Source organism: Ursus arctos, unplaced genomic scaffold (genome assembly GCF_023065955.2).
Source record: "Ursus arctos isolate Adak ecotype North America unplaced genomic scaffold, UrsArc2.0 scaffold_13, whole genome shotgun sequence".
Lineage (NCBI taxonomy): Eukaryota > Metazoa > Chordata > Mammalia > Carnivora > Ursidae > Ursus > Ursus arctos.
Genome location: NW_026622797.1, coordinates 67,501,066 through 67,529,055, shown reverse-complemented (window position 1 = coordinate 67,529,055; position 27,990 = coordinate 67,501,066). Strand labels below are relative to the sequence as shown.

Sequence of the window (27,990 nt, the reverse complement as noted above, 5' to 3'; positions counted from 1 at the left end):
GTCACATGCTCTACCAACTGAGCCAGTCAAGTGCCCCTAAGTAGCACGTATTTATCTACATACAAATACTCCAAATATTCTACCACCCTGTCTGAAAAACAAATTTTAATGTTTAATTCTAAGAAATTACAATTTTACTATAGTTTAGAGGAATTGTAAACGTATTTCTAAATACTTCTTCAAATTTTTATTAATTTTGTCTCTTGCAATGGGATGAGAATAAAGGCAGACATTCTTACTTGTAATAAACAGCTGTATCTCAAGTAAACACTACAAATAATATATAAAGTCCTGAAATTAATTTTTAAGATTTATTTGAGAGAGAGAGAGAGCACAAATGGGGAGGAGCAGCATAGGGAGAGGGAGAAAATAGACTCCCTGCTGAGCACAGAGCCTGATGCAGGACCCAATCCCAGGACCCTAAGACTATAAACTGAGCTGAAGGCAGACACTGCACCGATTGAGCCACCCAGGTGCCCCAAAATTAGTTCTTTTCATTTAAAAATAAGCTAGCCCAGTGCAACACGAAATCCTAGGCTTCAAATAAAAAATTTGGTATATTCCACTGTTTGCAGCTCCAAGTATCAGCTGCTATACAGAATTTTTTTTTTTTTTAAAGATTGTATTTATTTGAGAGTGAGCAAGAGAGAGAACACAAGCCAGGAGGTGGAGTGGAGGGGAAGAAGCAGAGGAAGCAGACTCCCCCCTGAGCAGCGAGCCCTATGTGGGACTCAATCCCAGGACCCTCATGACCTGAGCTGAAGACAGATGCTTAACTGACTGAGCCACCCACGTGCCCCCAGGAATTGTGTATTATTCATGGGGAGAAAGAAAACAAACAGTTGTAGTGGCCATTTTTATTTTCTTTCACATTAAGTTACTCTCTGATCCTGAACAAATGTAGACAGGTAGTTCTCCTACACTAAACTTGGGAAGTAGCTGAGTAAATATATTATCTTTAAAGGAAATGGTCACAGATGTGTAAAACGTTTGCTTTATTTATTAACAGTCTTATCCTAAGTATCCTCTCCTAAATGGTCCAAGAAACAATTCTATAACAAAAGTGAATTCTAGAATAGAGATATACCCAGAAGACAATTTCTCAAGGAACCAGCACAATTGTCAATTTCCACTTAGTCACAGAACCCATTTACACTGAAAGCTTAAAATCATTTATTTTCCTAATTCTATTTTCTCCTTTCCCTCTAAACATTACCTTAGTTTAGCATATATCTGTCAAAGATTTCTCTTCCAAAAAGCACAACAGTCAGGGAGGGGCTGTCTGGAGCCCAGCCACTGCCCACTCCCAAGTCTAACAGTGTGTGACTTTGTGGGTATCACTGAACCTCTCTGCCATCTCACTTTTCGTATCTGCAGTGGTGTTTATCTCCTACAGCTGTTGTGATGATGCATGAATAACGTAAACCTTATAGAGCAGTGCCAAGTAAATACTCAAAAAAGTTTGAACTATTATCATTCCAGTTTTTCCATCAAATCAAATACTACCCTCCCACGCAGCCTAAAGATTACGATGGAAAACCAAATCAGAGCTAAATCAAAGGATAAGCATCTACAGAAACACCGCCGTATTAACTTTTGACTAAGATATAATCAAATGCAAAGTATAGACACTATAATCAATTCCTACTTAGTACTTCAAATTAATGCATATATGTGTGGATAAACCCAAACATTTATTTAGAAAATATAAAACATTACTATTAATATTTGTCTGTTCTTTCTTTGGACTGTCCTTTAGATTTTCAACAGTGCCACATAATTTTATGACTAAACCTTATTACAGCTGAACACTTCAAAGCATTGTAGTTTTGAAATAAATTTTGCTATTATGATTAAGTAAAATGTATTCAGAAAGTACTGTACAGTTTACATGAATTTATGGTACTTGTCCAAATATTACCAGCATATAAATTATTTTGTAAAGTTGTTTCTTACATAGGGTCTAAAATGCAAAGAAACGTGGAATTTGTATTTAAAAAAAATAGAAGCAACACTGGCTCCTATATGCCAAAAATATAAGACAGATTTTTCTCTTAAGCACTCTAGTTACAAATATCAACTATATGGGCTGAGAACTTTTAATTTTCAATATACTTCGACAAAGTACACAAGTAGAACTCTATAAATATATCCCCTATAATAATCATATGCAAAACCATTTTATCACAAATACTACCAAAACCCTCTGAAAAACGTAAACTACAAACACATTTTTAAAGAAATTGTTTTAACAACTACAAAAGCAATATCAATAAGGTTATTTGGTTTATAAAAATTACGGGCAGTGTGAAGTAAATCTGAATACCACGAAGCTTATTGAGGATGCAGTCTTGAATTCCTTAATACAAGATACTAAACACTTTGAAAAATAATAGGACTTATTCTATACAATTTAAAGTCTTGAGCTGGAACTCCACAAAAAAGAAAAAATTAAGCAGTAGATGAAAAGTAGGTGTGTAGAAATAATGTTATAAACTGTGATTTTTATACAAAACGCACCACTCTTCAAATGTATAAGGCCTAATGGGAGTATTTTTGGATTATGAGTGCCGCACATAATTTTTAGTCTCCAATCATTCAAAATTCAGTATTTTTAAAACGTTTTGATATTTCTGAAGTGAATGAACATTGTACAGGATGCAACTTAATGTCAACTTATGTATACTGTTCCACACAGTGAAAATAAAAGCTTTTCTGAGCTCAGGAGAGAATGTATCTTTTGAATGCTTGATCTCTATATAAATTCTACTTTTAGGAATGTCAGAATTTTGTAATGTGAACTAATATCCGCTAGGAATTAGCCCAAGTTTAAACAGAAGATACAAGAGAGACATAAGGTGTCAAGTAGTTTAAGTCTGCCCTATGGAATTATACAGTCATAATTACTTTTTACATGAAAGTAAAAGTGCTTTAAAGTAAAAAATACTTTGTAAAGGTATCACTAATATTACTAATACTTAATATCCAGGTAGAATATTCTACATTAGTTCCATTTTACCCATTTCCTTTGAAAAGTATCCTTCTGCCACAATGTAAACAAAAAACGGTCCATAAAATGGCAACATCAGACACATCATAATTTGTGGTATGGGCCCTTTAAACTGAGACCAAGTCTTTATTAACCCAAAGCTAGAGATTTTATTTGTTGCACATGCCCAAAGTAACTCACATTTTCTATAAGCCTTGAAGAATTTTATTTAATAGAGTGAGAGGTTTAATAACACATTCAAGACCATGTAGCGCTCTTCTGTGGCTCTTCACCAGCTGTTTTTATGACGATAACTCCGAGATCTGGAATGTGATCGAAAATGAGAGTGCTTTGCTGTTTGTGCTTTAGCTTCCGAATTGGTAAACCCCTTGGGAGATTTACAAGGGGATCTTGCGATGGAGTCAGAATGTCTTCCGTGTGGTTTTGATTTTGTTCCTGAGCTAGTCTGCTTTTGAGGTGAACTTGATTGTGATTTTCCTGTTGACTTAGACCTTTTTGGTAAGGACTTGGACCTTGACCGTCCCCTAGAACCAGAATTCCTTCTTGGAGTTCTCGACTGCCTTGCTGAGGCAGACCGCCTTGGTAGTGATTTGGAGCGAGATTTAGACTGGCTAGAAGAAAATCGCCTGTGTCGAGACCTGCAAATATTCATCATGTTAAGAGTATATATTTCACACAAAAACATTTAATGAAAGGTTAAGAAACAGCAATTTCAGGAATTTATACACTTTATATACTATTAGCTATGTTTTTCCTGGATAATCTAAAAGAAACTATTTTAATTTTATTTTGCATGCTTTTAGTTCAAACATAAGTAACAAGTTTGTAATATATGTTATACTAGAATCTATGACCAAACATTTTTTGCTTTGCTCGATTTATCTTATGATATGGATCAGTTCTGAAAAAGGCCCTGCATGTTTGATCTGGGTTACACAACTCCCAAGAGGTACGAAAATCTGAAAGGAAAAAAAAAAAAGATTAAAGAAAGGGAGAGAGAGTAATTATTTAAAGTTTGTCAAATAATGCTTATAAAAACACACACACAAAACCTAGATGCAGGACTTCTGAATCCTGCCGTGATAGAACAACATGTATTAGACTAATCTTCCCATGGCAAAAGCTATATAAAGAAGCTAAACGACATTATAAAACAACTATTTAAAGGCACTGGAGAATAACCAACCCCAGGAGAACTTGAGGGGTTACAAGCCATGGCTCTTTTAAGTAAGACCATTTTCCAAATGCTGGCAGGGGGAAACTGAACCCAACCACGAAATGGCTATTTGACTAAGGTGAAGACACAAATTAGGATTCAGATTTACCAAAATGGTTGGGACGGAAGACGCAAAATCTCAGCGATGAGGGAATGGCAGACAAAAAAAATCTAAAATTTGCCTATAAAATCTCTTCAAGTCACTGGCCATCTTTTAAGCTGTGCACGCACAGGATGAGACTCCAAGAAGTCAGCAAAAATAGCAGTTGGAGGATTCGAGAATTAAGCTGAAATTCTATCAGACACACAGTGCTGGGGAGACAGGCTGGAGTTCAAGCTCCCAAAAGGTCACGGAACCCTGAGTAACAACCCAGGCTTTCAGCTAAGAACCCAGAAGGGCCACATCCCATAGGTAAGGACCACGCCCTAAGAGTAAGCGTGAAGCTGAAGTAAATCAGCCTTAACAATGCCTCAGACCAAGCCTTGGCAGGACCGACGCCATCTGCCAATACTCCCCCTGCTAGAAGAAAACAACCTTCTTTGGAGGATATCATCCAGAGTCGTGTAAGTTTTCATCAACAAAGTCCAACATTCAATAAAGAAAGTATGAGGTATGTGAAAAATAGATAAAAATTACTAAAAGCTAAGGAAATAAAAGACAAAAAAACCAGACCCAAAGTAATATGGATATTGGCATTATTAGGATAGGAATTTTTAAAAATTACTATGACTAGTATGTTCAAGCAGGTAAGAAGAAAAGACACGCAAAACATTTAAAAATAGAGAAGTTCAAGAGAATACTGGAATCTATAGAAAAAAACAAATGGACATTTTAGAACTGAAAATATATTTCTGAAATTTAAGTCATTAGATCAATTTAACAGCAATCTAGACACAGCAGAAGAAAAAGTGAACTGAACTGTAAAAGATTATTAGAAAAACATATATACTGAAACAAGGAAAGAAAAGGAATTTTTAAGAAATCTAGAACAGAGCATAAGAGTTATGCAGTACATAGTCACAGTCAAAAAGAAAAGTTGAATGACACAGAAGCAGTATTTAAAGAGATAATGACCTAGAATTTTCCCAAATTAATGAAAGGTATCCTCACAATTTCAAGCAGCTCAGTAAACCCTGGAGAATAAGACACATTACCTTTATTTATTTATTTATTTTTTTAACAGCCCTGTTAAAACAAGGCCTCGAAAAATTGGGTTTAAGACCCAGAGTTGTTCCTCTCCATGGAAATCTTTTAGTAAAAGGTGAAAGATTTATATGATTTTAAGAGAAACCAGAGTATAAGACACATTACCTTCAAAGGAGCAACATTAAGACCGTCAGCTGACTATAAATATCAAGAAACAATATAATTTTTTAGAAATTTTATTTATTTATGTGACAGAGACAGCCAGTGAGAGAGGGAACACAGGCAGGGGGAGTGGGAGAGGAAGGAGCAGGCTCCCAGCGGAGGAGCCTGATGTGGGGCTGGATCCCAGGACCCTGGAATCACGCCCTGAGACGAAGGAAGACGCTTAACGACTGAGCCATTCAGGTGCCCCTAGAGTATTATTATTTTTAAAAGAGGGGGAAAAGGGGTGCCTGGTTTGCTCAGTCAGTAAAACACGAGACTCTTGATCTCAGTGTCGTGAGTTCAAGCCCCATATTGGGTGTAGAGATTACATACGTACATACATACATACATACAAAAAGTCCCTGACAACCCAGAATTCTATCCCCAGTCAAAAAAATCCTTCAAAAGTGAATATAAGATGAAGATATGCTGAAAGAATTCATTGCTAGCAGACCTGTACTGTAAGAAATACTAAAAATTCTTTAGGCTGAAATAAAATAATCTCAGAAGCATGGAATTACAGGAAGGAATAAAGAACACTGGACAATATAAATATATTGATCGAGAATATACACTGGAGTAAAAGCACAGCCTTTTAGAAATTACTAAATTTCAGGGCACCTGGATGGCTCAGTCGTTTAAGCATCCGACTCTGGATTTAGGCTCAGGTCATGGTCTCAGGGTGGTAAGATCGAGCCCCATGTTGGGCTCCGTAATGAGTGTGGAGCCTACATAAGATTCTCTCTCTCTCTCCTCTACCTTCTCTCTCCCTCTCTTCAGGAAAAAAAGAAATTATTAATTTCATTCTTCTTGTAGAAAGCCAAATGGGGGGCACCTACAGCTTGCGTTGTGATCCCGGGGTCCTGGAATCGAGCCCCATGTTTGGCTCCTGGCTCAGTGGGGAGTCTGCTTCTGTCTCTCCCTCTGCTCATACTCTCTCTCTGTATCCCTCTGCCTCAAATGAATAAAATCTTAAAAAAAAAAAAAAAAGAAAGAAAAAGAAAAAAAAGAAAGCCAAATGGGAAAATTGTCCTTCAGAAAAAAAATCCAACATAGAAAAAAAAAAAAAAAGGGGGATGTTATATTTGGACTAAAGAAGGCTGAGGGGCAATTTTTCAGGAAAATGTACGTTCATTGAAGTATGAATTCAACGAAAACTTATGGAATACCTAACATGAGCTAGGGACTGCTGCTAAGTGCTGGGGATATAAGCATGAGTAAGACAGAAGTCCTTGCCCCTCACAGTTCATCATAATCCAGTGGATAGCTACAAACTAGTTTGTCTTTTTAATCCATATCCGCTAAAAACAAAATAAGAGACCTCTTTTTAGTCTAAGATAATACGTATACTGTATTACTTATCGTATATGTTAGGCTTATACAAATTCTGCTTCATTTACATACACACACATATGTAGACACAAAATCTATCCTTATGAATATAACAAGAGCTAGGTAAGATTTGCATTCTCTATAATACAATTTTATAAATGAAAAAACTGAGGTCAGGGAGGTTAAGCAATGATCTTAATAATGAGTACAAAGCAAACACTATTTTCTTACAAGATGTGGTCTGTTCTATTCCTGATACTCCATGATGATTTGGGACAATTGACATATTTTGTTTTTCCCCAGCTAAGCGTATTACTCACAGAAAGAGAGTATTAGTATAAATGCTGATCATTCTTTTTTTTTTTTTTTTAAGTAAACTACACCTAACGTGGGGCTCGAACTCATGACCCCAAGATCAAGAACGGCATGCTCCACCAACTGAGCCAGCCAGGAGCCCCAGTGCTGATCTTTAAGAACAGAATTTACCTTTTTTTTTTTTAAAGATTTTATTTATGTATTTATTTATTTATTAGAGAGAAAGAGAGAGAGAGCATGAGCAGGAGGAGGAGCAGAAGGAGATGGAGAAGCAGACTCCCTGCTGAGAGGGAGCCTGATACAGGGCTCAATTCCAGGACCCTGGGATCATGACCTGAGCTGAAAGCAGACGCTTAACCGACTGAGCCACCCAGGTGCTGCAAGGACAGAATTTACCTTTAAATTCTACATGCCTATGAAAAAAATATAGCATTAAAACTCAAAATAAATAGTACAATTATTTAAGAATTTAGGCATGCCGGTACAATTTCAGTTATTATTTAAATAGCTTCACCAAATGATTAATTTCCATTGTGATTTACTATTACTCTAACAGAAACAAACTCCTGGCTAACAAAATAGATAACCTGCAAATATCTTTTTCTGAAAAACTGATTATTTTCATGTCTTCTTATAATACCATACTTAGAATTTATTTTTGAAAATAACTTACCTTTTATAAATATACTGATTTACATTAATTTTAGGTTCAATCTCCTTTCACAAGTGATTATATTTCTTACAGTTTTTAATCATCAGAACTTAAGATTTTTAATTATTGCATTCAGTTAGGAAAATTTTATTTATTTAAAATTCCCCGGGGCACCTGGGTGGCTTTGTCTGTTAAGTGTCTGCCTTGGGCTCAGATCATGATCCCAGGGTCCTGGGATCGAGACCTGAGTAGGGCTCTTTGCTCAGCCGGAAGCCTGCTTCTCCCTCTCCCTCTGCCTGCCACTCCCCCTGCTTACACGCGTGCGCGCCCTCTCTCTCTCTCTCTGTCAAAGAAATAAATAAAATCTTTAAAAATAAAATAAAATTCCTCATTTTGTTTGTCAAAGTGAACATTTTAAAATGTTTTTTTCTTCAGCACCTATTATTTTTCTATTAAAAAGGTTTAAAGTTAAGTCTGTCATGAAATAGAAACACTGGAAGGGATCCAATAAACCCGAGTAACAATACATTTCAAATAGAGAAGAGCAGATCTTTTTTTGTTTTTTTTAAAGGGGGGGGGGCGATGGGAGGTAGAGGGGGAATGGGAAGAAGGAAAGAGAGAATTTTAAGCACACTCCACACTCAGCGTGGAGCGGTATGCAGGGCTTGATCTCCCAACCCTGAGATCATGACCTGAGCCAAAATCAAGAGTCAGACACTTAACCGACTGAGCCACCCAGGCGCCCTAAGAGTGTATCTTTCTAACAAAAGTTGATCTTTATGTATATTAAATAAAATTATTCTCGTGGCCTGTTTTTGAAAACTCTTTAAAATATCCTCCAGAAAAAGTAGAAAATTAAGTTTTCAATGCTCTTGCATTTTGTACTTACTCTTTGAGGCTATCAGACCGTCTCCTATTTCTTCCCCATGAAGAACTTCTACTTCGAGTTCTCCTTTGGCTGGGGCTTCTTGATCTCCTATGATCACTTGGAGAACAAGGGTGACGTTCTTTTGATTTCATTTGGCCTGGTGCTAGAATATGAAATAATTTATTACCTGAAAACCTCAGTATCAGCTATTTTAATAGTATTATTTTCTGAAAGAATTTGGAAAAAACAACTGTCATAGCTAAAACCCATTCTGCTGAATAATTAAGAACTAATGTTTAGTCACACTTACTTTTTCGATCACCTTGTGCAAACTGTATTTCAATCTGACGGCCACATACCCATTTTCTGTTGAGGTTATAAAGTGCGTCCTCAGCATCACGAACATCTTCAAACATGACTAGCTGTTAAGGATACTTTGAACGTCAGATACCAAGCAAAGATGTTATTTTTAAAGAATTATTTACATGTGACATGAAATTAATAGGAAAAACAACTCCAAGTATTAAACTTACATCTCCTACATATATATATATAAATATATATGTAAAATCCTATATATATATATATAAAATCAAAAAGAATTTCACTTTTATTATGAAAACAAATGCCCCCTTATGATTCAGAAGAATCGATCTAAAATTCGGAAAAACAGAAACAAACACGTAACTATACTTTTAATGTACACATTAGTGTAGTTGCAGTACGCATTTATAATGTGAAACAGGTTATGAGAAAAAAGTTAAGTCCAACCCTGACTAGTATTAAAAAATAAACTGTATAGGACTCACTCCCTTCTTTAAGATTTTTCACTGAAAAAATCAGCATGCAAAAGCCTTTATTCTAAAATTACAATTACTCTTTCACTAAAAGGTGTTTTAATTATGATGTTTAGGAGAAATTAACTTCTTATAAACAAAACTGCATAAACACATGTGACCTAAAACATTATACGTTTAAAAATAATCATATTTACTTTTGAACCTATTACTTTAAAATACTTTTATGTTCTTATTACTTGGGATATAATTCTAAAAGAAACACAAATCAATATGTGAACATCTGGAATATACTAGTTTGTAATATCCCACTGAACTTCCTTATCTACATAAATTATATATTAAACCTAACTAAAATGGAAATAAACTATATAAAATGACTAAGTAGCTGTCTTTCAGGAGGTTGTTCACTGGTTTAATTTTTTTTAAATAGAAAACAGAAAAAGCTCAAGAAATGCAATACAAAATGAGACTTTGGCAATTACCTCAACGTCACTTGATCTTGAACCTTGACCTTTACTCTTTAAGGCTTGCAAGATGGACTTTATAAGAGCGAAGAACCAACAAAATCAGACTTGGCTTTGACTCTGGAACTCTGAATAAATGTAGGAAAGCCGAAGTCTCAACCTGGTGTTGGCTTTGTCTTTTGCTTGATAAAGACTTCCCCTCTTCCAGGTCTTTATATCTGTGTCCACCCTCCCTCTTTACTCCTTGATGCTTGAACTTTAGGTGCCTTTTTTCTCGCCTGCTCGGTTTATGCTTGGATTCTAGCTAACAGGTTGGTTCAAACTGGGGGGCGCTTGCCAGCTACTGTGGACTGCTTTAGATTTTCTGAGGTAAAGAAATAAACACATTTAATTAGGCCATATTAATCTCATGTAACATGCGCTCCTGAATACACGTGCGTGTCTGCACACGCGGACAGTACATTCACATGCACAGAGTAAAACAAAGGATATTGAACATAAGCAAATCCTCTTGGGCGGCGGGTGTAGAAGTCAAGTGGAATGTAAACGTCTACTATAGGGCCATATCGACCAAACTCACGGCGCAAGTCCTCAGGCCTGAAGTGTTTTAGAAATAAGGCAAAGAAATATGAATATCTAGATTAAAATATTTTGCCTATGGAAATCCAGTTGAAACCTTCAAAACAAAGTATATTATCTAGACTAGCATTATCTAATATTGTCGTAAGAATCACCCAGGGTGTAGAAAGGAGGAAAAAAGAAAAATCCTCAGGCCTCACTTTTGGAGGTTCTGATTTAAAAGATCTGGATTAGGGGCTGGAAATCTGTATTTTTTTTTTAAAGATTTCATTTATTTATTTGACAGAGAAAGAGAGACAGCCAGCGAGAGAGGGAACACAAGCAGGGGGAGTGGGAGAGGAAGAAGCAGGCTCCCAGCAGAGCAGGGAGCCCGATGCGGGGTTCGATCCCAGGACCCTGGGATCACGCCCTGAGCCGAAGGCAGATGCTTAACGACTGAGCCACCCAGGTACCCCTGGAAATCTGTATTTTTATAAGCACTCCAGATGGTTATTATGCTTAATCAGACTGGGGAAACAATGACCCAGGAAAGTTATTATCCAGCTTTGAAAGTTTTTTCTAGGGGCGCCTGGGTGGCTCAGTAGTTAAACGTCTGCCTTCGGCTCAGGGCGTGCGTGATCCCGGCGTTATGGGATCAAGCCCCACATCAGGCTCCTCCGCTGGGAGCCTGCTTCTTCCTCTCCCACTCCCCCTGCTTGTGTTCCCTCTCTTGCTGGCTATCTCTGTCAAATAAATAAATAAAGTCTTGAAAAAAAAAAGTTTTTTCTATTACAACATATTTTAATTGTCAATATAAATAGTTGTAACTATTAACCCTATTTCATTAAGAACACATTCATTTGCCTCACTATAATTTCATGTTTATGTTAATTTTGTTTTCAGATCACAAGAATTAGATTCTAAAGAAGTCCTAAAATTATTTCCCAGGCTTTAAAGAAAAATGGATGTTTTGCTTTTAAACATAAAGCAAAATAACTACTGTATTTTTAAATCTGATGAATATTTGTAAACCTCCTACTATATGTGATAGGTAATAAAGAGGGGACACCAAAGGAATATGAAGCATACTTGTCCTCATGGAGCAACAATCTAACTCAAGAGACAAAACACTCAGCATTTATAGCTGACAATTACATGCATTTATCATCGGGCCACTGTTCACCTTAAGACCGCTTAATTCTCACAACAACCCTATGGTTGTTTACAGATGAGGGCACAGACAGATGAATTCACCTAAGGTCACCAAGCCAGCAAACGACAGAACTGGAATCAAACTCCCACAACCTGACACTAGTCTGTGTTCTTAACCACTACACGCTACTGCCTCATGGAGATCTTAGAGGTTCAACACCAAGTTATGAGCACAAAACATGGCTCTTCCGAAGTAAGAATACTTCAGAAACATACGGTGCAGAAAGAAGACTCAAAGATGACTGCAAAGCTGCTAGCTTGGGCAAATGGAAGAAAGATGGTGTCAGTGACAAAAATCAGACAGCTGGAAAAGACAGGCTGAAGAGGGAGGAGGCAAAAGAAATGTCGGATTTGAGGTGATGGCAGCACGTCCATAAGAGTCCTACAGACAGGGGCATCTGGCTGGTTCAGCAGGCAGAGCATGCAACTCTTGATCTCTGGGTTCTAAGTTCAAACCCTATGTTGGGTACAGAGATTACTTAAAAAATAAAATTTTTAATAAGAGTCCTGTAAACAACAGAAAATTACGATTATACAAATTAATTTCATTTTCTTCTCCAGACTAGAAGTCAGTGATTAAAGTTAGAGATGTGAGGGGCGCCTGGGTGGCTCAGTCGGTTAAGCATTGCCTCTGGCTCAGGTCACCGTCCCAGGGTCCTGGGATCAAGTCCCGCATCAGGCTCTACTTCTCCCTCTGCCTGCTGCTCCCCCTGCTTGTACACTCTCTCTCTGACAAATAAATAATCTTAAAAAAAATAAAGCTAGAGATGTGAATTTGACTATGATTAAATGTCCACTATACACCAGACAGTGCAGTTGACATAATATACTTTATATTTTTATTTAATAATTACTATAAAACATTTAATTGTCTGCCTTCCCTGAAACTATTACATTTAGAGGGTAGTGACAATGTCTTTTTCTTTCATTTATTCATTCAACAAATACTTATTGAGCACCTACTATGAGCAGACTCTAGGGATGTGATGGAGAACAAGGGAAACAATTCCTGCTACCACAGAACATGGACAAGAGAGTAATGACTCTCAACCATTCCTGAATATTGGAATCATTTGTGAAAGAAATGTTATAGAAACAGGTACTCCAGCCTGATGCATTAACACTGGACCCAATTAGTGCTTCCCATGGTGGGCCCCAGTTAGGTTTAATTTTTTTAAGGGTTTCACAGGCAATTCTGAGAATCAGTGTTGAGGATCACTTTTAAAATGGGTATCTTTACCAGTGTACCTAGCATGGTTGTTTGACACAAAGTAGGCACTCAAAATATTGAGTTACCATTTGATATTACCGTTACCCATTTAATAGTCAAGGAGACTGAGACTAAGAGAATTTACCTTGCCCAGAGGGGCACAGAGCCAGCAGCAAAGCTAGAGTTCAAATGCATATTTTCTGAGACAATTAATTCCATCAACCAAATGTGAGTGGCTGATAGGAAAAGGATCCTAGATAGTATAAAAGGAAGTTGGAACAATGTGTGTCATGGAGGTTTGGAATCCCAGAAGACAAAGATGATGGGAGTATGAAGGAGCCAAACTTCTTAAGAGAGCTGGCTCCCATTCACTGTTACCACTCCTACACCTGTTAGCTGTTGTTTTGTCCTCATTTTTGTATTTTTGGTGTCATCTATTTTGACATTCAGAAAATAGAGCATAAAACAAACACCTATGTATCTACCAACTTTATTTATTTATTGTATTTATTGTATCTCATTACTTGTCATCTTTTTCAGTAATTGTTTTTTTTAGAAATGAGACGTTTACATTTATATTCTTCTACCTTAGAAACAATCATCAGTATTCATCATTCCTCTGCATAACTTTGTAATATTTTTTAAGATTTTATTTTTTAAGTAATCTCTACACACAACATGGAGCTTGAACTCAAAACCTTAAGATCAAGAGTCACAGGCTCTACTGAGACTGAGCTAGCATATATGAGCTGAGCAGGCAGCCTGATGTGGGCTCAATCCCAGGACTCTTGGGATCATGACCTGAGCCAAAGGCAGACGCTTAACCAACTGAGCCACCCAGGCATCCCTGTGTATATGTTTTGTGAATATTTTCTCATCTGTAGCTTGCCTATTTTCTTAATGGTATTTTTTAATGAACAGAAATTTTAATTTTAGAGAAATCTACTTTATCAATACTCTTTTTTCTTTTATGGTAATTGCTTTCTTTGTCCTGTAAGAAATTTTTGCATATCCCCACGTCATGAAGATATACTATGTTTTCTTCAAAAAGCTTTATGTTGTTATCTTTTCCATTTCAACTGATGATCCAGCTCAAATTATGATGTGAGGTAGAGGCTGTGGTTCATTTTTTTCCAGTATGAATAATCTAGTTGTTGCAGCACCATTTGTTGAAAAGATTTTCCTTTCTCCACTGGACTGCTTTGGTACCTTCATCAAAAATCATTTGCCTCTGTATGTGTGGATTATTTATGGACTCTATTCTGTTTTATTGATTTGTCTATACTTAGGCCAATTTCACACTGTCTTGATTAGTATATTTTTAGTAAGTCTTATGTCAGGTAGTATAAGTCTTCCACCTTCAGTGATCTTTTTCTAGATTATTTAGGCTATTCTAGATTCTTTGTATATTAATGTATTTTAGAATTAACTTGTCAATTTCTGTTTTATTTGTTTTGTTTTTTCAAAGTTTTTTTTTTTTTTAAGATTTTATCTATTTATTTGACAGAGACAGCCAGCGAGAGAGGGAACACAAGCAGGGGGAGTGGGAGAGGAAGAAGCAGGCTCCCAGCGGAGGAGCCTGATGTGGGGCTCGATCCCAGAACGCTGAGATCACACCCTGAGCCGAAGGCAGAGGCTTAACGACTGCGCCACCCAGGCGCCCCTCAAAGTTTATTTTTTTAAATAAAGCCCCAATGTGGGGCTCAAGCTCAGGACCCCAAGATCAGGAGTCACACGCTCTTCTGAGCCAGCCAGGCACCCCCAGTTTCTGTTTTTTAAACAGCCTTTGATCAGGAATGCCTTGAATCTATAATACAATCAATTTGGGAGAAAACTGATTTAATATTTTGTCTTCCAGTCCAAGAACATGGTATATCTATCAATTTATGCGGTCTTCTTTAATTTCTCTTGGCACTGCATTGTAGTTTTTAGTGCAAAGGTTTTTATTACATGTTTTTTGTTGTTGTTGTTCTTAAACTTATTGCCAAGTCTGCTTTTTGATACTAACGCAAATGAAATTGTTTTAAAAAAATTCATTATTTTCAATTGTTTGCTGCTAATATATAGATTTTTCATAAGTTTATCTTGTATCTAACAATTTACTAAAACTCATTAGTTACTGTAGTTTTATGTAAACATGTCACCTAAGAATAGGGGCAAGTTTTGCTTCTATCTTTACTATTATTATGTCTCTTATTTATTTTTCTTGCCTTGTTACACTGGTTAGGACCTGCAACAAAATGATGAACTGAGGTTCTGTGAGTGGGCATCACTGGCTTATTTTTGAAAAGATAGATAGATAATTTATTTAATACTTAATGGTAAAAACTGAATGCTTTCCACCTAAAATCAGAACTGATTTTAGGTGGAAAGCATTCAGTTTTTACCATTAAGTATCTTGTTAGCTATAGGCTTTGTACATGCCATTTATTGGACTGGGGAAGTTCCCTTCTATTCGTAATTTGCTGACACTTTTTCTCATGAATCTTGCTGAATTCTGTTTAATGCTTTTTCTATACCACCATCAATATTAATATAGCCTTACATACACTGTAACCAAAAAATACTACTATGTCCAAAAGAGGGCATCTGATGGCTGCTCCAAAACTGACATGATTATTATGCATCAAAATGGGAATGTTATATTTGGGATTTGGACATTACTTTGTTCCATTAGAAAACTATATCTGACATTTAAAAAAATTACTCTCCTACAGGGTAAAAAACAAAGATACTAAAGTATTCTTTCTGATCGAGATCTTGCTTCACCAGTGAAAAGAAAAATAATACAATTATAACATCACAAAATGTGTTTTTTTTCAAGATTGAATTTATTTTTTTAAGTAATCTCTACAACCAACGTGGGGCTCTAACCTACAACCCCAAGATCAAGAGTTGCACGCTCCACCAACTGAACCAGCCAGGCGCCCCTTTAAAAATTTTTAAATCTTTCTTTGGTTCTTGTACTCAATTTCATTCCTAACAAATTTTATGCTAAGCCATAATATCTTTTAATGTCTTGTTGCTTTATGGCATATATTAAAGTGATACTACAAAGAAACATTTTAAATAAAATTTGGCTTTGTTATAAGACTAACATTTTATTAAATAAAATTTGAAAACAGGAAAAAGAAACCACTCAAATGGATTTCTTTCCAGGCTCATTTTCTATAGTTTTTCCTTTCTTCATTTATTAGTATAATTGAAATCACACCATATAGATAATTTTATGCCGTTTAACATTTATCCCAATGATTTTCTTTATAAACGTACTGTTAAAAGCTAATTTAAAGTGTCCAGTTGCCATATTGCTAGTTAACTTACACTGCATGCCACCTCGTACAAAAAAAGCTTTTATTTTTAAAGATTTTATTTATTTATTTAACAGTGCACATGCCAGCAAGTGCGTGTGTACAAGAGTATAAGCAGGGGGAGCCGCAGGCTCCCTGCTGATCAGGAAGCCCAACGCGGGACTTGATCCCAGGACCCTGAGATCGTGGCCTGAGCCAAGGCAGACACCTAACCGACTGAGCCACCCGGGCACCACCAAAAAAGTTTTTAATACAGGTTACCTGTAATGATTCTACCTTCACAAAACTACTCAGTAGCTGTGCAATTTTAGGTAAGATACTTAATTTCTAGGGGCACCTGGGTGGCTCAAGTCGGTTAAGCCTCTGCCTTCAGCTCAGGTCATGATCCCAGGGTCCTGCCTCAGGTTCCTGCTCAGCGGAGAGCCTGCTTCTCCCTCTTCTCTCAGCTCATGCTCTCTATCTCTGTCGCTCTCTCTCAAGTAAAATCTTAAAAAAAAAGAAACTTAATTTCTCTAAGCCTCAGTTTCTAATCTGTAAAATGGGATTAACGAAGAATATACATTACAGGGTTATTGTGAAAATTTAGTAAGATAATATATACAAGGTGTTTAGTACAGTGCTTAGCACACGGTGAATACTCAACAAATGTCAGCAATTACTATTCCATTAATACAAACCTAGATGATTGCCCCCAGTGGCAGTGCTAAAGAGTGGTGAAAAAAAATTGTAAAAGGAAATCAACAAATCTCAGTTTTCAGTCTTGATTACTCATGGTGATTATCTAGATCAGAGATCATGTGTCACCTGCTGATGTGTTTTATTTGGCCAGCAGAATGTTTAAAAAATTTTTAAGGTGTGCTGAAACATGAAACTGCCAATATTTTACAGTTTTTAAATCTACAAAAGTGGGAATCTCATATGATTCAACTTAATAAATGCCAACATTTTAAAACACAGTTTACACACACACACAGTTTTCTGACTTCTTTAGAAAATTAGGATGATGTGGCAACAAGTCCAAATGTCTACATGGTAGTTATTAGCTGGAGGTACTAGTACCAGCTGCTGTCCCCTTTAGATGGCACCTGTTCCTTTCTATTTCCTACAGCCCACACCATCCTACTGTGCCTTATAACCTGACAACTTCACTCATTCATATTACCCTGGCTGGCTGGCCATTAGAATTGGAAACCTCTTTTTTTTTTTTTTTTTGTAGACACTGGAGAGGCTCGATGCTTATTTAGCATTCAAGTGGTCTGTTTAACTGTGGCAATTTTTTTTTTTACCCTTCCCAAATGATTAATTTTGCTTGTTTTTTATGTAATGTATTGATAATTAGGTTAAGAGGAGGTGGAGGGGAGAAGTATAAACACAGGCATCTTTTAGATGTTAATTAAGCATATTAACTCACAGTGTGTAACTGTGACGTACATAATAATAGGGATCAAATAAAAAAGTATTTAACATTTACTCTTCTAAGGTAAATTATGATTACTCCATATGGCTCTGGAGTCAAGGGCTCCAGCATATTTGTAGCCATGCAGACCCAGGTTAAATCATTAAAACTCTGAGCTTCAGCTTTTCCTTATGTACAGTAAAGATAATACTGCATACCTAAAAGGGTTGAGCAGGGAGTAAATTAAGCAAGCCCAGTGAAATGGAAACGTCTCTTAATGCCCCTATCCCACTCTCCGTCATTCCCTCTGGCGCCTATTAAGGGAGAAAGCGCTTTATGAAGCAGTCATTCCTTAATACTTATGTTTAAGCACTATATAGACAAAAATTCTCAAGGCGGGGAGAAGAATGTGTGTACTGAGAGCATCACACTTGACCAGGGAAGTCTATTCAAACCGTTATCATGGGTGTTTATATTGTACTCTGAAGTTTATAGAAAAAACATCTAAATCTCATTCACTGAAGCCATCCTTTGTATTGTGTAACAAATAAAATCTCACCGGCATCCCCTGTAAGTAGACTAGACTGAAGGAACTGAAATTGTAAGGCCCAAGGTACGCATTATTTTATACCTTCTCACCAGCCCCAATTCTTCTTCATCTAGGACGCAGGACGCGCAGCTTTAACGGGGCACGGCGACAAAGGGGCCAAGCGAAAACACTCGGTCAGGGCCACGGAGGGACCTTGGCTACCGGGAGAGCAGCAGCCTGCGCGCCGCCGGTGCTCGAGCAGGGGATGGGCACCGATCCCCCGGGCGCCGGGCCCTGCCGCGGGTGTGCGCCGCGCCGGGGCGGAGGAGCCAGTCCCGCCCCCGCCCCGAGCCGCGCGAGGGCTCGCACCACCCCCGGGAAGGACGCCTCCGCGGAAAGCACGGGCCGGCGGGCGGAGAGGCGCCGGGCACAGCCGCCGGGCCACCATGGGGCTCGGCGACGCTGCCGTTACCCCCACCCCTCCCCCGCGCGCCAACCTGCGGCGGCCGCCGCCGCTCACCTGGTGGCGTCCGCGACGTTCCTGACGAACAGGGAGGTGTTGGGGGGCCTCGTGTAGCGCGACATAACCGCTTCCTCCGTTGCCTCCGGGCCTGCCCGCGGCCGCCGGGCTCGCTCCGTTTCTCGCTGCCGCCACAGCAGCTCAGCCAGCCCCCGGCGCGACCCCCTCCCCTCGGCCTCGGCCCCACGAGCGCGCAGCCGCAGAGGCGGGAGCGGGGGCGGGGGGGCGCTGCGCGGCGCGAGCCGGTCCGTGCGGACCGCGTGGGGGCGGGGCCCGAGCCAAGGGGATCGGGGAAGGGGAGGCGCGGGGTCCGGAAAATCCAGGCGGGCCGAGGAGGGGGCGGTGCCGGGGTCCGCGGGGATCCAGGAAGGGGGCTGCGCGGGAGTCCCGGGTTCCGAAGAGATTCGGGGAGAGGACCGAGCGGCGTCCCGCAGATCGAGGGGATCTGAGAAGAAGGGGGCGGTGCAAGAGAGGATCGGGGACGGGGCGGTGCGGAGGGTCCCGGGTTCCGAGGCCATCTGGGGATGGGGCGGTGCCGGGGTCCGCGGGGATCCGGGGAGAGGGCGGGCCTGGGGGCTGGAGTCCGAGGGATCGAGGGAGGGGGCGGCTGGCGTGCGAGTGTGTCCGGAGGGTAGCGGCCAGGCGGGTCCTAGGCGCTGAACCTGAGCTGGGGGTTAGAGAGTCCGGAGAGAGGGTGTTGGGAGTCGTCGGAGTGGGTAGGGGTGAAGACAGAGCTCAACGGCTGAACAGCTGGATGGCCACCGGGGCCTTCATCCCTGCATCCTCAGCCCAAGACCTTGTCAGTTGTTCCTACTCCTGTCCCTTTAGGCCTGAGCCTGATAAGGTTTTCAAATTGTGAGGATTCGGGTTTTGTTTGTTTGTGTTTCGAGTCTTCATCCATTATTCCCTTAGGGCATACTATTCAGCTACTGAGTGCCTACTGTGCACCAGGAACTGTGCTAGGTGTGGGTTATGGCAATGAACACTACAGGCCAAGTTCCAACTCTCAGAGCTTACATTGTAGAGAGAGTGTCCAACAATAAATGAATGAACAAGTGAATATGTGATGTAGAAGAAAGCAATGAAAATGCAGTGGCAATTAAGCAAATTTAAAGCATCCTCTTCCCGGTACCTGGGTGGCTCAGTCAGTTAAGCTTCTGCCTTCTGTCTAGGTCATGATCCTGGGTCCTGGGACCAAGTCCCACATCAGACTCCCTCTGCCCCTCACCCCACTCTCGTGCTCTCCTTCTCAAATAAATAAATAAAATCTTAAAAAAGAAAAAAAAAAAAAAACCCAGCATCTTCTTTTCTTTGTTCCAAAATGTAGCCCAGCCCTTTCTAGTTATCCTCCTTTAAGGTTTGCTCTTGTGGTTGGCACAGCCTATTACCCAGAACTGTATTACCCAGCTAACTTGTAATTATTAATAGCACCCCTGTTTATTCTCAGAAGTGGTCCATTTTGGTGGATAAATAATAGGGTCATCCTATACAGCTCACAGCTGTCTAAAAGGCTGTGAGAGTTTCCCAAGGTCTAGAAACACTTCTGGAACAGTGGCCATTCATTCAAAAAGGAATTGCTTTGGCACAGCAGGCACAGGGCTAGACAGGGAATACAATGGTAGGGAGTGAGCAGGGTTCCTAGTCTCATGGAGCTTACAACTTGGTAAGGTGGCAGAATCTAGTAATAATGCTCATAAACACATAAACTATGACGAGGGCTGTGGTAAGAGCTGTAGGCTACTGAAAGGGGACCTTATAGTGGTTGGCAAACAGGGCTAGAGGGTCACTGAACTTTTCCCTGAAGTTTGGGGAGGTATTTGAAGAATGAAAAAGAGCAATCCATGTACTGGAACAGCATGTGCAAAGACTTTGACGCAATATAGGACTGAAAGGCAAACAGTCAAAAGCTAAAGAACAGAAAAGCGAGGCTGGAGTACAGGCTGGGTTTATAGTAGGGAAGTTGGAATGCTGAGTGTACTGGTTTGCTAGGGCTGGCGTAACAAATTACCCTAATTCAGTGGTTTAAAACAAGAAAGATTTATGGGGCGCCTGGCTGGCTGGGTCAGTGGAGCATGAGACTCTTGATCTCAGGGTTGTGAGTTCGAGCCTCACATTGGGTGTAGAGATTACTTAAAAATAAAATCTTAAAAAAAAAAAGAAATTTATTCTCTCACAGTTCTGAAGGTCAGAAGTCTGAAATCATGATGTTGGTAGGTCCACATTTTCTCTGAAGGTTCCAGGGGAGAATCCTCCTTTGCTTCTTTCAGTCCCTGCTGCCTCCAGATGTTCCTTGGCTTGAGGCTGCATATCTCCAGACTCTGCCTCCATCTTCATAGGACCTTCTCCTCTTCTGCCTTATAAAAATACTTGTCATTAGATTTAGGGCCCACCCAGATAATCCAGGCTGATCTCATGTCAAGATCCTTAATTGTAGCTGCAAAGACCTTTTTTCCAAATAAGGTCATATTTGGGGGTTAGGGCTTGGACGTACCTTTTCTGGGGCCACCATTCAACCCACTATACTGACCTTGTGGAGAAAAGAGTCTTGACTTGGTGGGAAATATTAGTAAACCTATTCCCTGACATATTAAGTAGGGTAAAAACTGCATGTAAACTATGAACTTGGGGTGCCTGGGTGGCTCAGTTGGTTAAGCGTCTACCTTCGGCTCAGGTCATAATCCCAGGGCCTTGGGATCACATCTGGCTCCCTGCTGAATGGGGAGCCTGCTTCTTCCTCTCCCTCTGCCTGCCACTCCCCTCTGCTTGTGCTCGCTTTCTCTGTTAAATAAATAAAAATTTTAAAAATCTTTAAACTATGAACTTGTTTCGTTAAAAATACATGTATTTGTATGTCCATATATAAATTGGATTCTTTTCTAGGTGGAGACATTACACTCTAATTTTTACTTTCTTCTTCTTACCTTTGGTACTGTCAGATTATTTTTGAAATCCATTTTATAATTGGAAAAATTCTACAAAACTCTTTATAGTTTGAAGAAAAGCTTTTGTAGGTATATGTGAAAAGACTTACAGTGCATGAGGAGTGGGTTTTTTCCTGTTCCTATTAATGAAAGTATCTGAGGAAAGGGTTTTAAACTGTGAAAGAAAGTTCATTTAGAATCTGGAACTTTAAAAGTAGCTGGAGTTGAGGGCACCTCAGTGGCTCAGTTGGTTAAGTGTCTGACTCTTGATTTCAGCTCAGGTCATGATCTCAGGGTGGTGGGGTTGCGAGTCTGCTTGAGATTCTCTGCCTCTCCCTCCGTCCCCTCCCCCGCTTGCACACACTCCCCCTCTCTCCGGCTCATAAATAAATAAATAAATAAATAAATAAATAAATATCTTTTAAATAGTAGCTGGAATTGATTTAAAGTAAGTTGTGAGGGGCGCCTGGGTGGCACAGCGGTTGGGCGTCTGCCTTCGGCTCAGGGCGTGATCCCGGAGTTCTGGGATCGAGCCCCACATCAGGCTCCTCCGCTGTGAGCCTGCTTCTTCCTCTCCCACTCCCCCTGCTTGTGTTCCCTCTCTCGCTGGCTGTCTCTATCTCTGTCAAATAAATAAATAAAATCTTTAAAAAAAATAAATAAAGTAAGTTGTGGAAATGGTAACTGTGAGGAGATGGACATGTTAATTATCTTGACTGTAGCGATCATTTCACTGCATATATATATCAAATCATCATAGGCCTTAAATGTACACCGTAAACATGTACACCTTAAATGTGTACATTTTTATTTAATAATTTAGTTGTGGAGCCATAATTATTTATATTACATAAAAATGTATGCTTTTCTTGTTTCCGAATATGAAGTGTAAAGAAGTGTAAGTAAACTGCTTTCTAGTTAGAAGTCCTGAGGAGGGACATGGTCAGGCATGGACAATGAAAGAAGGTTATACGATGCTAGGGTTCGCCAGTGTCTTGACCAGGTCCTCAAACCAGTTGAGATGAGTAACTGATGAGACTATACTTTGTCTTTTCCATGGCATTTTGAAGTACTCTTAAAGAAGGAGGGAAAAAGCTTAGGTCAAAACTAAATACACTGCCTGTCGTCAGACTCACAAATATATACCTAGTTACCCTAAGTCCTAGAATTTAGGGAGGTGCCATTTGGTAAATCAGTCATTGCTTTGAGTCACCAAATGGTATGCTACAGGCTTGGAGGAGTTAATATTCTTTCTAAATCTCCAGGAAATTCCCAAGGAGTATACCACTGGCAAAATCTGACAATTGTTTAATAACTATAGCCCCTCTTCTACAGCAGAGTTTACTATATTGTTCTTTGCAGCAACTGCTTCCTTTCCATTTAACACATTTTAAAAATTACAGTGTATCCTCACCACAAAAGAGAAGTAATAAATATGTGACATGATAGAGATGTTAGTGAATGATACAGTGGTAATCATGTTGCAATATATAAATGTATAAAATCAACACTGTTACACACCGTAAATGTACAATGTTATATGTCAATTATATCTGAATAAAAATAAATAAATAAAGTTACAATCTAATGCTTCTTGATTTTTTTCCCCATAAGAGGTCGACTTGAATTGGAAAATATTTTAGGAAAATGGATAAGGTTATTTCCAGTTTAGATACAATCATTTCTTTACCTCACTTTTCAAAAATAAACAGGTTTTAAACTTTTCATTGAAATCACACTTGCATAAAGAAAATAGCAAGAGAAATTAAGAATGTTTTTCAACTTGTTAAAATTTGTCATAGTGGACAAATCTTTAAAATCAGTAATCTATAAGTTATGCTTAAAATAAAGGCACATATGAATTTATTTCTAATAGTTGAACCTTTACTCCTGAGCCCTGGGGGAGAATGCTGATTGCTAACTTATCATTTAGAATATAAGCACTTAGGACTTGCCTTCATTCGTCACCTACCTGCCATACTAAGCTGTCTATCTCTTCTACTGTTTTTGTGACCTTGGAGCACCTATTCACATGGTAGACAGGAGAAACACAACCCTCTCAATCTCAACAGCAGATTTGGGGGGGAAAGTTTGAAAGTAGAAATACACTGTGTGTGGGTTATTAGTAAAGTTTGAAATTCAAGGCTATCCCTATTTCTAATTACCACAGATAATCAAGAGATGCCAAGACTGGCTTATAAGACCAAGAAACATGTATTTGTTTTTTAAAGCAATCCTGTAGTGGATGTGGCTGTATAATTAACTTTTCTTCCATTTCTTAAATGGATCAAAATGGGTTAATTATCAAGTCTGTAACTAAGGAGTCAAATCATGAAAGACTAATATATCTTTTTAAAAATATTTTATTTCTTTATCTGAGAGAGAGAGAGAGTGCAGAAAGAGAGAGCACAAGCAGGGGGAGTGGCAGAGGAAGAGGGAGAAGCAGGCTCCCTGCTGAGCAGGGAGCCCAATGTGGGGCTCAATCCCAGGACCCCAGGATCATGACCTGAGCCACCCAGGTGCCCAAAGACTAATAAGTATATCTTAATCAGATCAATGAATTAGTTTTGTTTTTGACTGTCAAAACGGAGAACTAGAACTGATTGACAATTAAATTGTCCTTAGGTATGTGTGTCTTGAAATCTGTGTGATGAAAAGAAATTCAGAATTAATGAAGTCACCTGATCGTGAATCTCTCTTATGCTGGGAACTCACTCCCCAACAGATGGTGCTAGATGTCCTCTAGTTGGAGCTACTATGGTCTACCCTTTCTCAAAATGTACTCTTGCATGGCCTTGAAGGTGAAGAGAGATGTGCTGGTTTGCATAGAATGTACTGTAAACTTCCTTCTATTGCCCCAAACTTTGGCTTATAAGACATTGTTCCACACAATCCAGTTGAAAAATCTATGATTGTATCCTCTTATGAAGTTGATTTCTTCCACAGCAGCTATAGGAAATAATTTAAGAGGTCTTTTATATGATAACAATGGATAGTATTTAACTTTTTCAGAAACACTGGCTTACAGAAGGCCCATCACTTTACCTGCGTATTCCCCAAAATGACACTTGGTCTTGAAAATGCTAGAGGTGTGTGCTTCTCCCTAACCTAATTAATTTGGCAGAAGTTTGGTGACGATCCGCTGTATGTTAACCATAGTACTAGAAACTGGGGATGAAAATAGAAGTTATGCTTCATAAATCTGAGAACCCAGCCCAGTGTTTCCCAGACTTAAGTCATTTTCATATATCCTATGAGATTTTTGCCATGATGTACTTCTTTACTGTAATAGGCTTATTATTTTTCTTTAAATTAGCTTGCTTTTATTTTAAAAGAACATTCTATCACCAATATTAATTTTAGAAGTTTCATAGAGGCTAATCATTACAAAATATCATTTTATTAAAAAAAAACATGTAAAGTCTAGCCTATTACTTTTATCTACAAAGGTTCCAAGACTGAGGCCTGCTATCTCTTCAAAAGAGAAATTAATCACACAATAGAGAGATGCTAAAGCCGCCCTAGCACCAAACTAAAACGTTTCCCCTAATGTAGATTATTAAAAGGGGACCAGCTCTCACCCTATGCAATTCAATATTTAATGGTATTTAATGCTGCAGCAGTGTAACACACAAAACCATCCGCACTACCACCAATGGTGAGTGTCCTGCATTTTGGGAGACGGTCGGGCTAGGGAGAGATGCACGTGTGAAGAAATCACCGCAGCGTGGTCTCATTAGTGGTACATAAAGATTTCAGAGTACTACACAGAACACGATGGAAACAGATTAGCTCTCCCTGGGGAAGGGAGGCTGCAAGTTACTGTAAAGAAAATCGATGTTTGAGCCATTTATTGAAGGGTGGATATAAATTCACTGAGGAATGGGAAGCACAGGGCACTTCGGAGAAAGTGAAGTAGTGGGCAAAGGCACAGGCGGCAGGAGGAGTGTGGTGTAGGAAGCCTGCAGTAGCGGCCGGACTAAGAGGGGAAGGAAGAAGGAATGCTAAAGAGCTGGGATGGAGATTAGGAGCTACAGTTGGAGAGCTTCTGTGTGTGTGTGTGTGTGTGTGTGTGTGTGTGTGTGTGCTTGCGCACTTGCACCAAGGAGCTTTGCCTTAATTCTTTTGGTAATGGGATTCCATCAAAAGTTTTTACACAGGGGATGAAGAAAATTGGATCTACATTTTATAAGGATGGTTCTGACCGAGTTGCATGGGATGAATTGCAGGGAGTAGTGAAGTAGAGCTTGGTATAAGCAGATCAGTTAAAAGTCTCTTGCATGTAATGTATACATATCTATATCTATATCTATATTTAAAGATTTCATTTACGTGAGAGAGAAAGAGAACTAGCATGCACAAGAGTGTGGACGAGCAGTGAGGGGGCCAGAGGGAGAGGGAGGAGCAGACTCCCTGCTCAGCAGGGAGCCTGACATGGGGCTGGATCACAGGACTCTGAGATCATGACTGAGCTGAAGGCACCTTAACCAACTGAGCCACCCAGGTTCCCCTGTAATATATTTTCTCCTTAAATATGTTTCTTAAATCAGAGGAAGACAAATACTCTGTAATCTTACTTATATGTGGAATCGTAAAAATAAATAAATAAATAAGCTCATAGATAACAGAGAACAGACTGGTGGCTTCCAGAGGCAGGGGATGTTCATTGGGCAAAATGAATGCAGAGGGTCAAAAGGTACAAACTTCCAGTTATAAGAAAATAAGTCCTGGGGATGTAATGTACAGCATGATGGCTATAGTTAACCATACTGGATTGTATATTGAAAGTTGCTAAGAGAGTAGATCTTAAAAGTTCTCATCACAAGAGAACAAAAATTTGTAACTGTGTGGTGATGGATATTAACTATACTTATTGTGGTGACCATTCCATCATATATACACATATCAAATCATTATGATATATACCTAAAACTAACACAGTGTTGTATGTTAATTATATCTCAATTGAAAAAAGATATTTCTTAGCTTTGTCCACTGAAAAGACTTAGAAACAATGACCAGCCTAGCAGTGTTGAGCATCCCTAGAGCTCACACTATATCTATTATTTTCTCCTAAAAGGATCCATGACTTTGGAAGAGTGGCTAATGCCAGGTCTAGGGCAGGACACGAACAAGACAAGCCTGGGGTATCTTGTCATATCAGAAAGAAAGAAGCCATCAAAGTCTTCTGGGGTCATGTGAAAAGGATTCAAAAGACAACACTGGCTAAAGATATTCTTGAATATTAGTAAGAATCATAACTGCAATGAATTAAAACATATCAAACATTTTTAAGTGTACATATTCATAATTATACTAAAAAACGAGACTAATTGATCAACTTTTGTTTTTTTCTTGGAGAGAAAGAGGGAGTGTGGTGGGAGGAGCAGAGGAAAAGGGAGAGAGAATCTTAAGCAGGCTCCATGTTCAGTACAGAGCCGAAAGCCAGGCTCGATCTCATGACCCTGAGATCATGACCTGAGCAGAAACCAAGAGTCAGACACTTACCTGACTAAGCCATCCAGGGGCCCCTACAAGAAGCTTTTTTTAATTGAATCTATCCTTCCCCTGGATTAGCTCCATTGGTAGACTGCTCAGGTTGCCAGTATGAAGCGTTTACAGGTATTACTAGAGGGAGTTTGTTATGGAGCTGGTGGGAGGCTGGTGGAGGCATGATTATTCAGCAGAACTCTGTTCTAGGCTTTCAGTGCCACAGAAGGGCTTCAAGCCACTGTAGAGCTTGGCTTCAGGGGTCCTCAGGAAACCACAAGTGGTGGTGGTGGAGCAGTGGCTGGGTGATGGGAATCTGCACCCTGCCCTCTGTGGTCTCCAGCTGGAGTCAGTGATGTCATCAGCCTTTTGGTGGGTCTTGTATTTGTTCAGACTTGTCCAGTTGGCTAGCAGCTGGCTTTATGTGAAATGGAGAGTGCTGCTTTCACAAACACTGGCTCAACATGTCAAAAACACCAGCTGCAGTAATTCTAGATAGTGTCAACTCCTTGACAAGCCTGGCTTTGTTCAAAAGGGGAATGCAGGGATTGAGTCATCTTTTGGAGGATGCTAGCCTAAAGAAAGAGTCATCAAAAATTCAGAGCCTGGTGGACACCTGTGGAAAGCAGAAGAGAACAAACTTAACCTGAGGGAGGAAATCATTTCCCTAATAAAAGAACTTAATGAAGAAAGATCCAGACATGCAAGGAGAGATGATGGCTGAAGTTATTAGAATGATCTGGTCACTGAGCTAGGAGTCACTACATCTCAATAAGCTTTGCCAGCTAACAGCTCCCTCATTAACCCTCCAAAGGGTGGGCTTGGAGGCTGAGTT

The 27,990-nt window shown here is 39.4% G+C and overlaps 1 protein-coding gene and 1 non-coding gene across 4 annotated transcripts; both read right to left on the bottom strand.

Moving 5' to 3' along the window:
• Positions 1–601: 601 nt before the first annotated feature.
• SRSF12 (serine and arginine rich splicing factor 12) lies at positions 602–18,939 on the bottom strand. Of its 3 annotated transcripts, none has more exons than XM_057311198.1 (5): positions 18,745–18,939; positions 10,501–10,605; positions 9,055–9,158; positions 8,766–8,907; positions 602–3,648 (listed from the first exon to the last, which is right to left on the bottom strand). In XM_057311198.1, exons 1-5 carry the CDS (start codon positions 18,807–18,809, stop codon positions 3,279–3,281), a joined length of 786 nt encoding a protein of 261 aa, XP_057167181.1. In that variant the 5' UTR covers positions 18,810–18,939; the 3' UTR covers positions 602–3,278. The 3 variants fall into 3 exon arrangements, with proteins under 3 accessions (XP_057167181.1, XP_044244822.1, XP_057167182.1); XM_044388887.3 differs by lacking the exon at positions 10,501–10,605 and adding an exon at positions 10,027–10,372 and having other exon boundaries at positions 9,055–9,166; positions 18,745–18,935; XM_057311199.1 differs by lacking the exon at positions 10,501–10,605 and adding an exon at positions 10,027–10,136 and having other exon boundaries at positions 9,055–9,166; positions 18,745–18,830.
• On the bottom strand, positions 5,409–5,526 carry LOC113264857 (U5 spliceosomal RNA). Its single transcript, XR_003319846.1, has one exon. It is a non-coding gene; the product is annotated as a U5 spliceosomal RNA (small nuclear RNA).
• Positions 18,940–27,990: the final 9,051 nt, after the last annotated feature.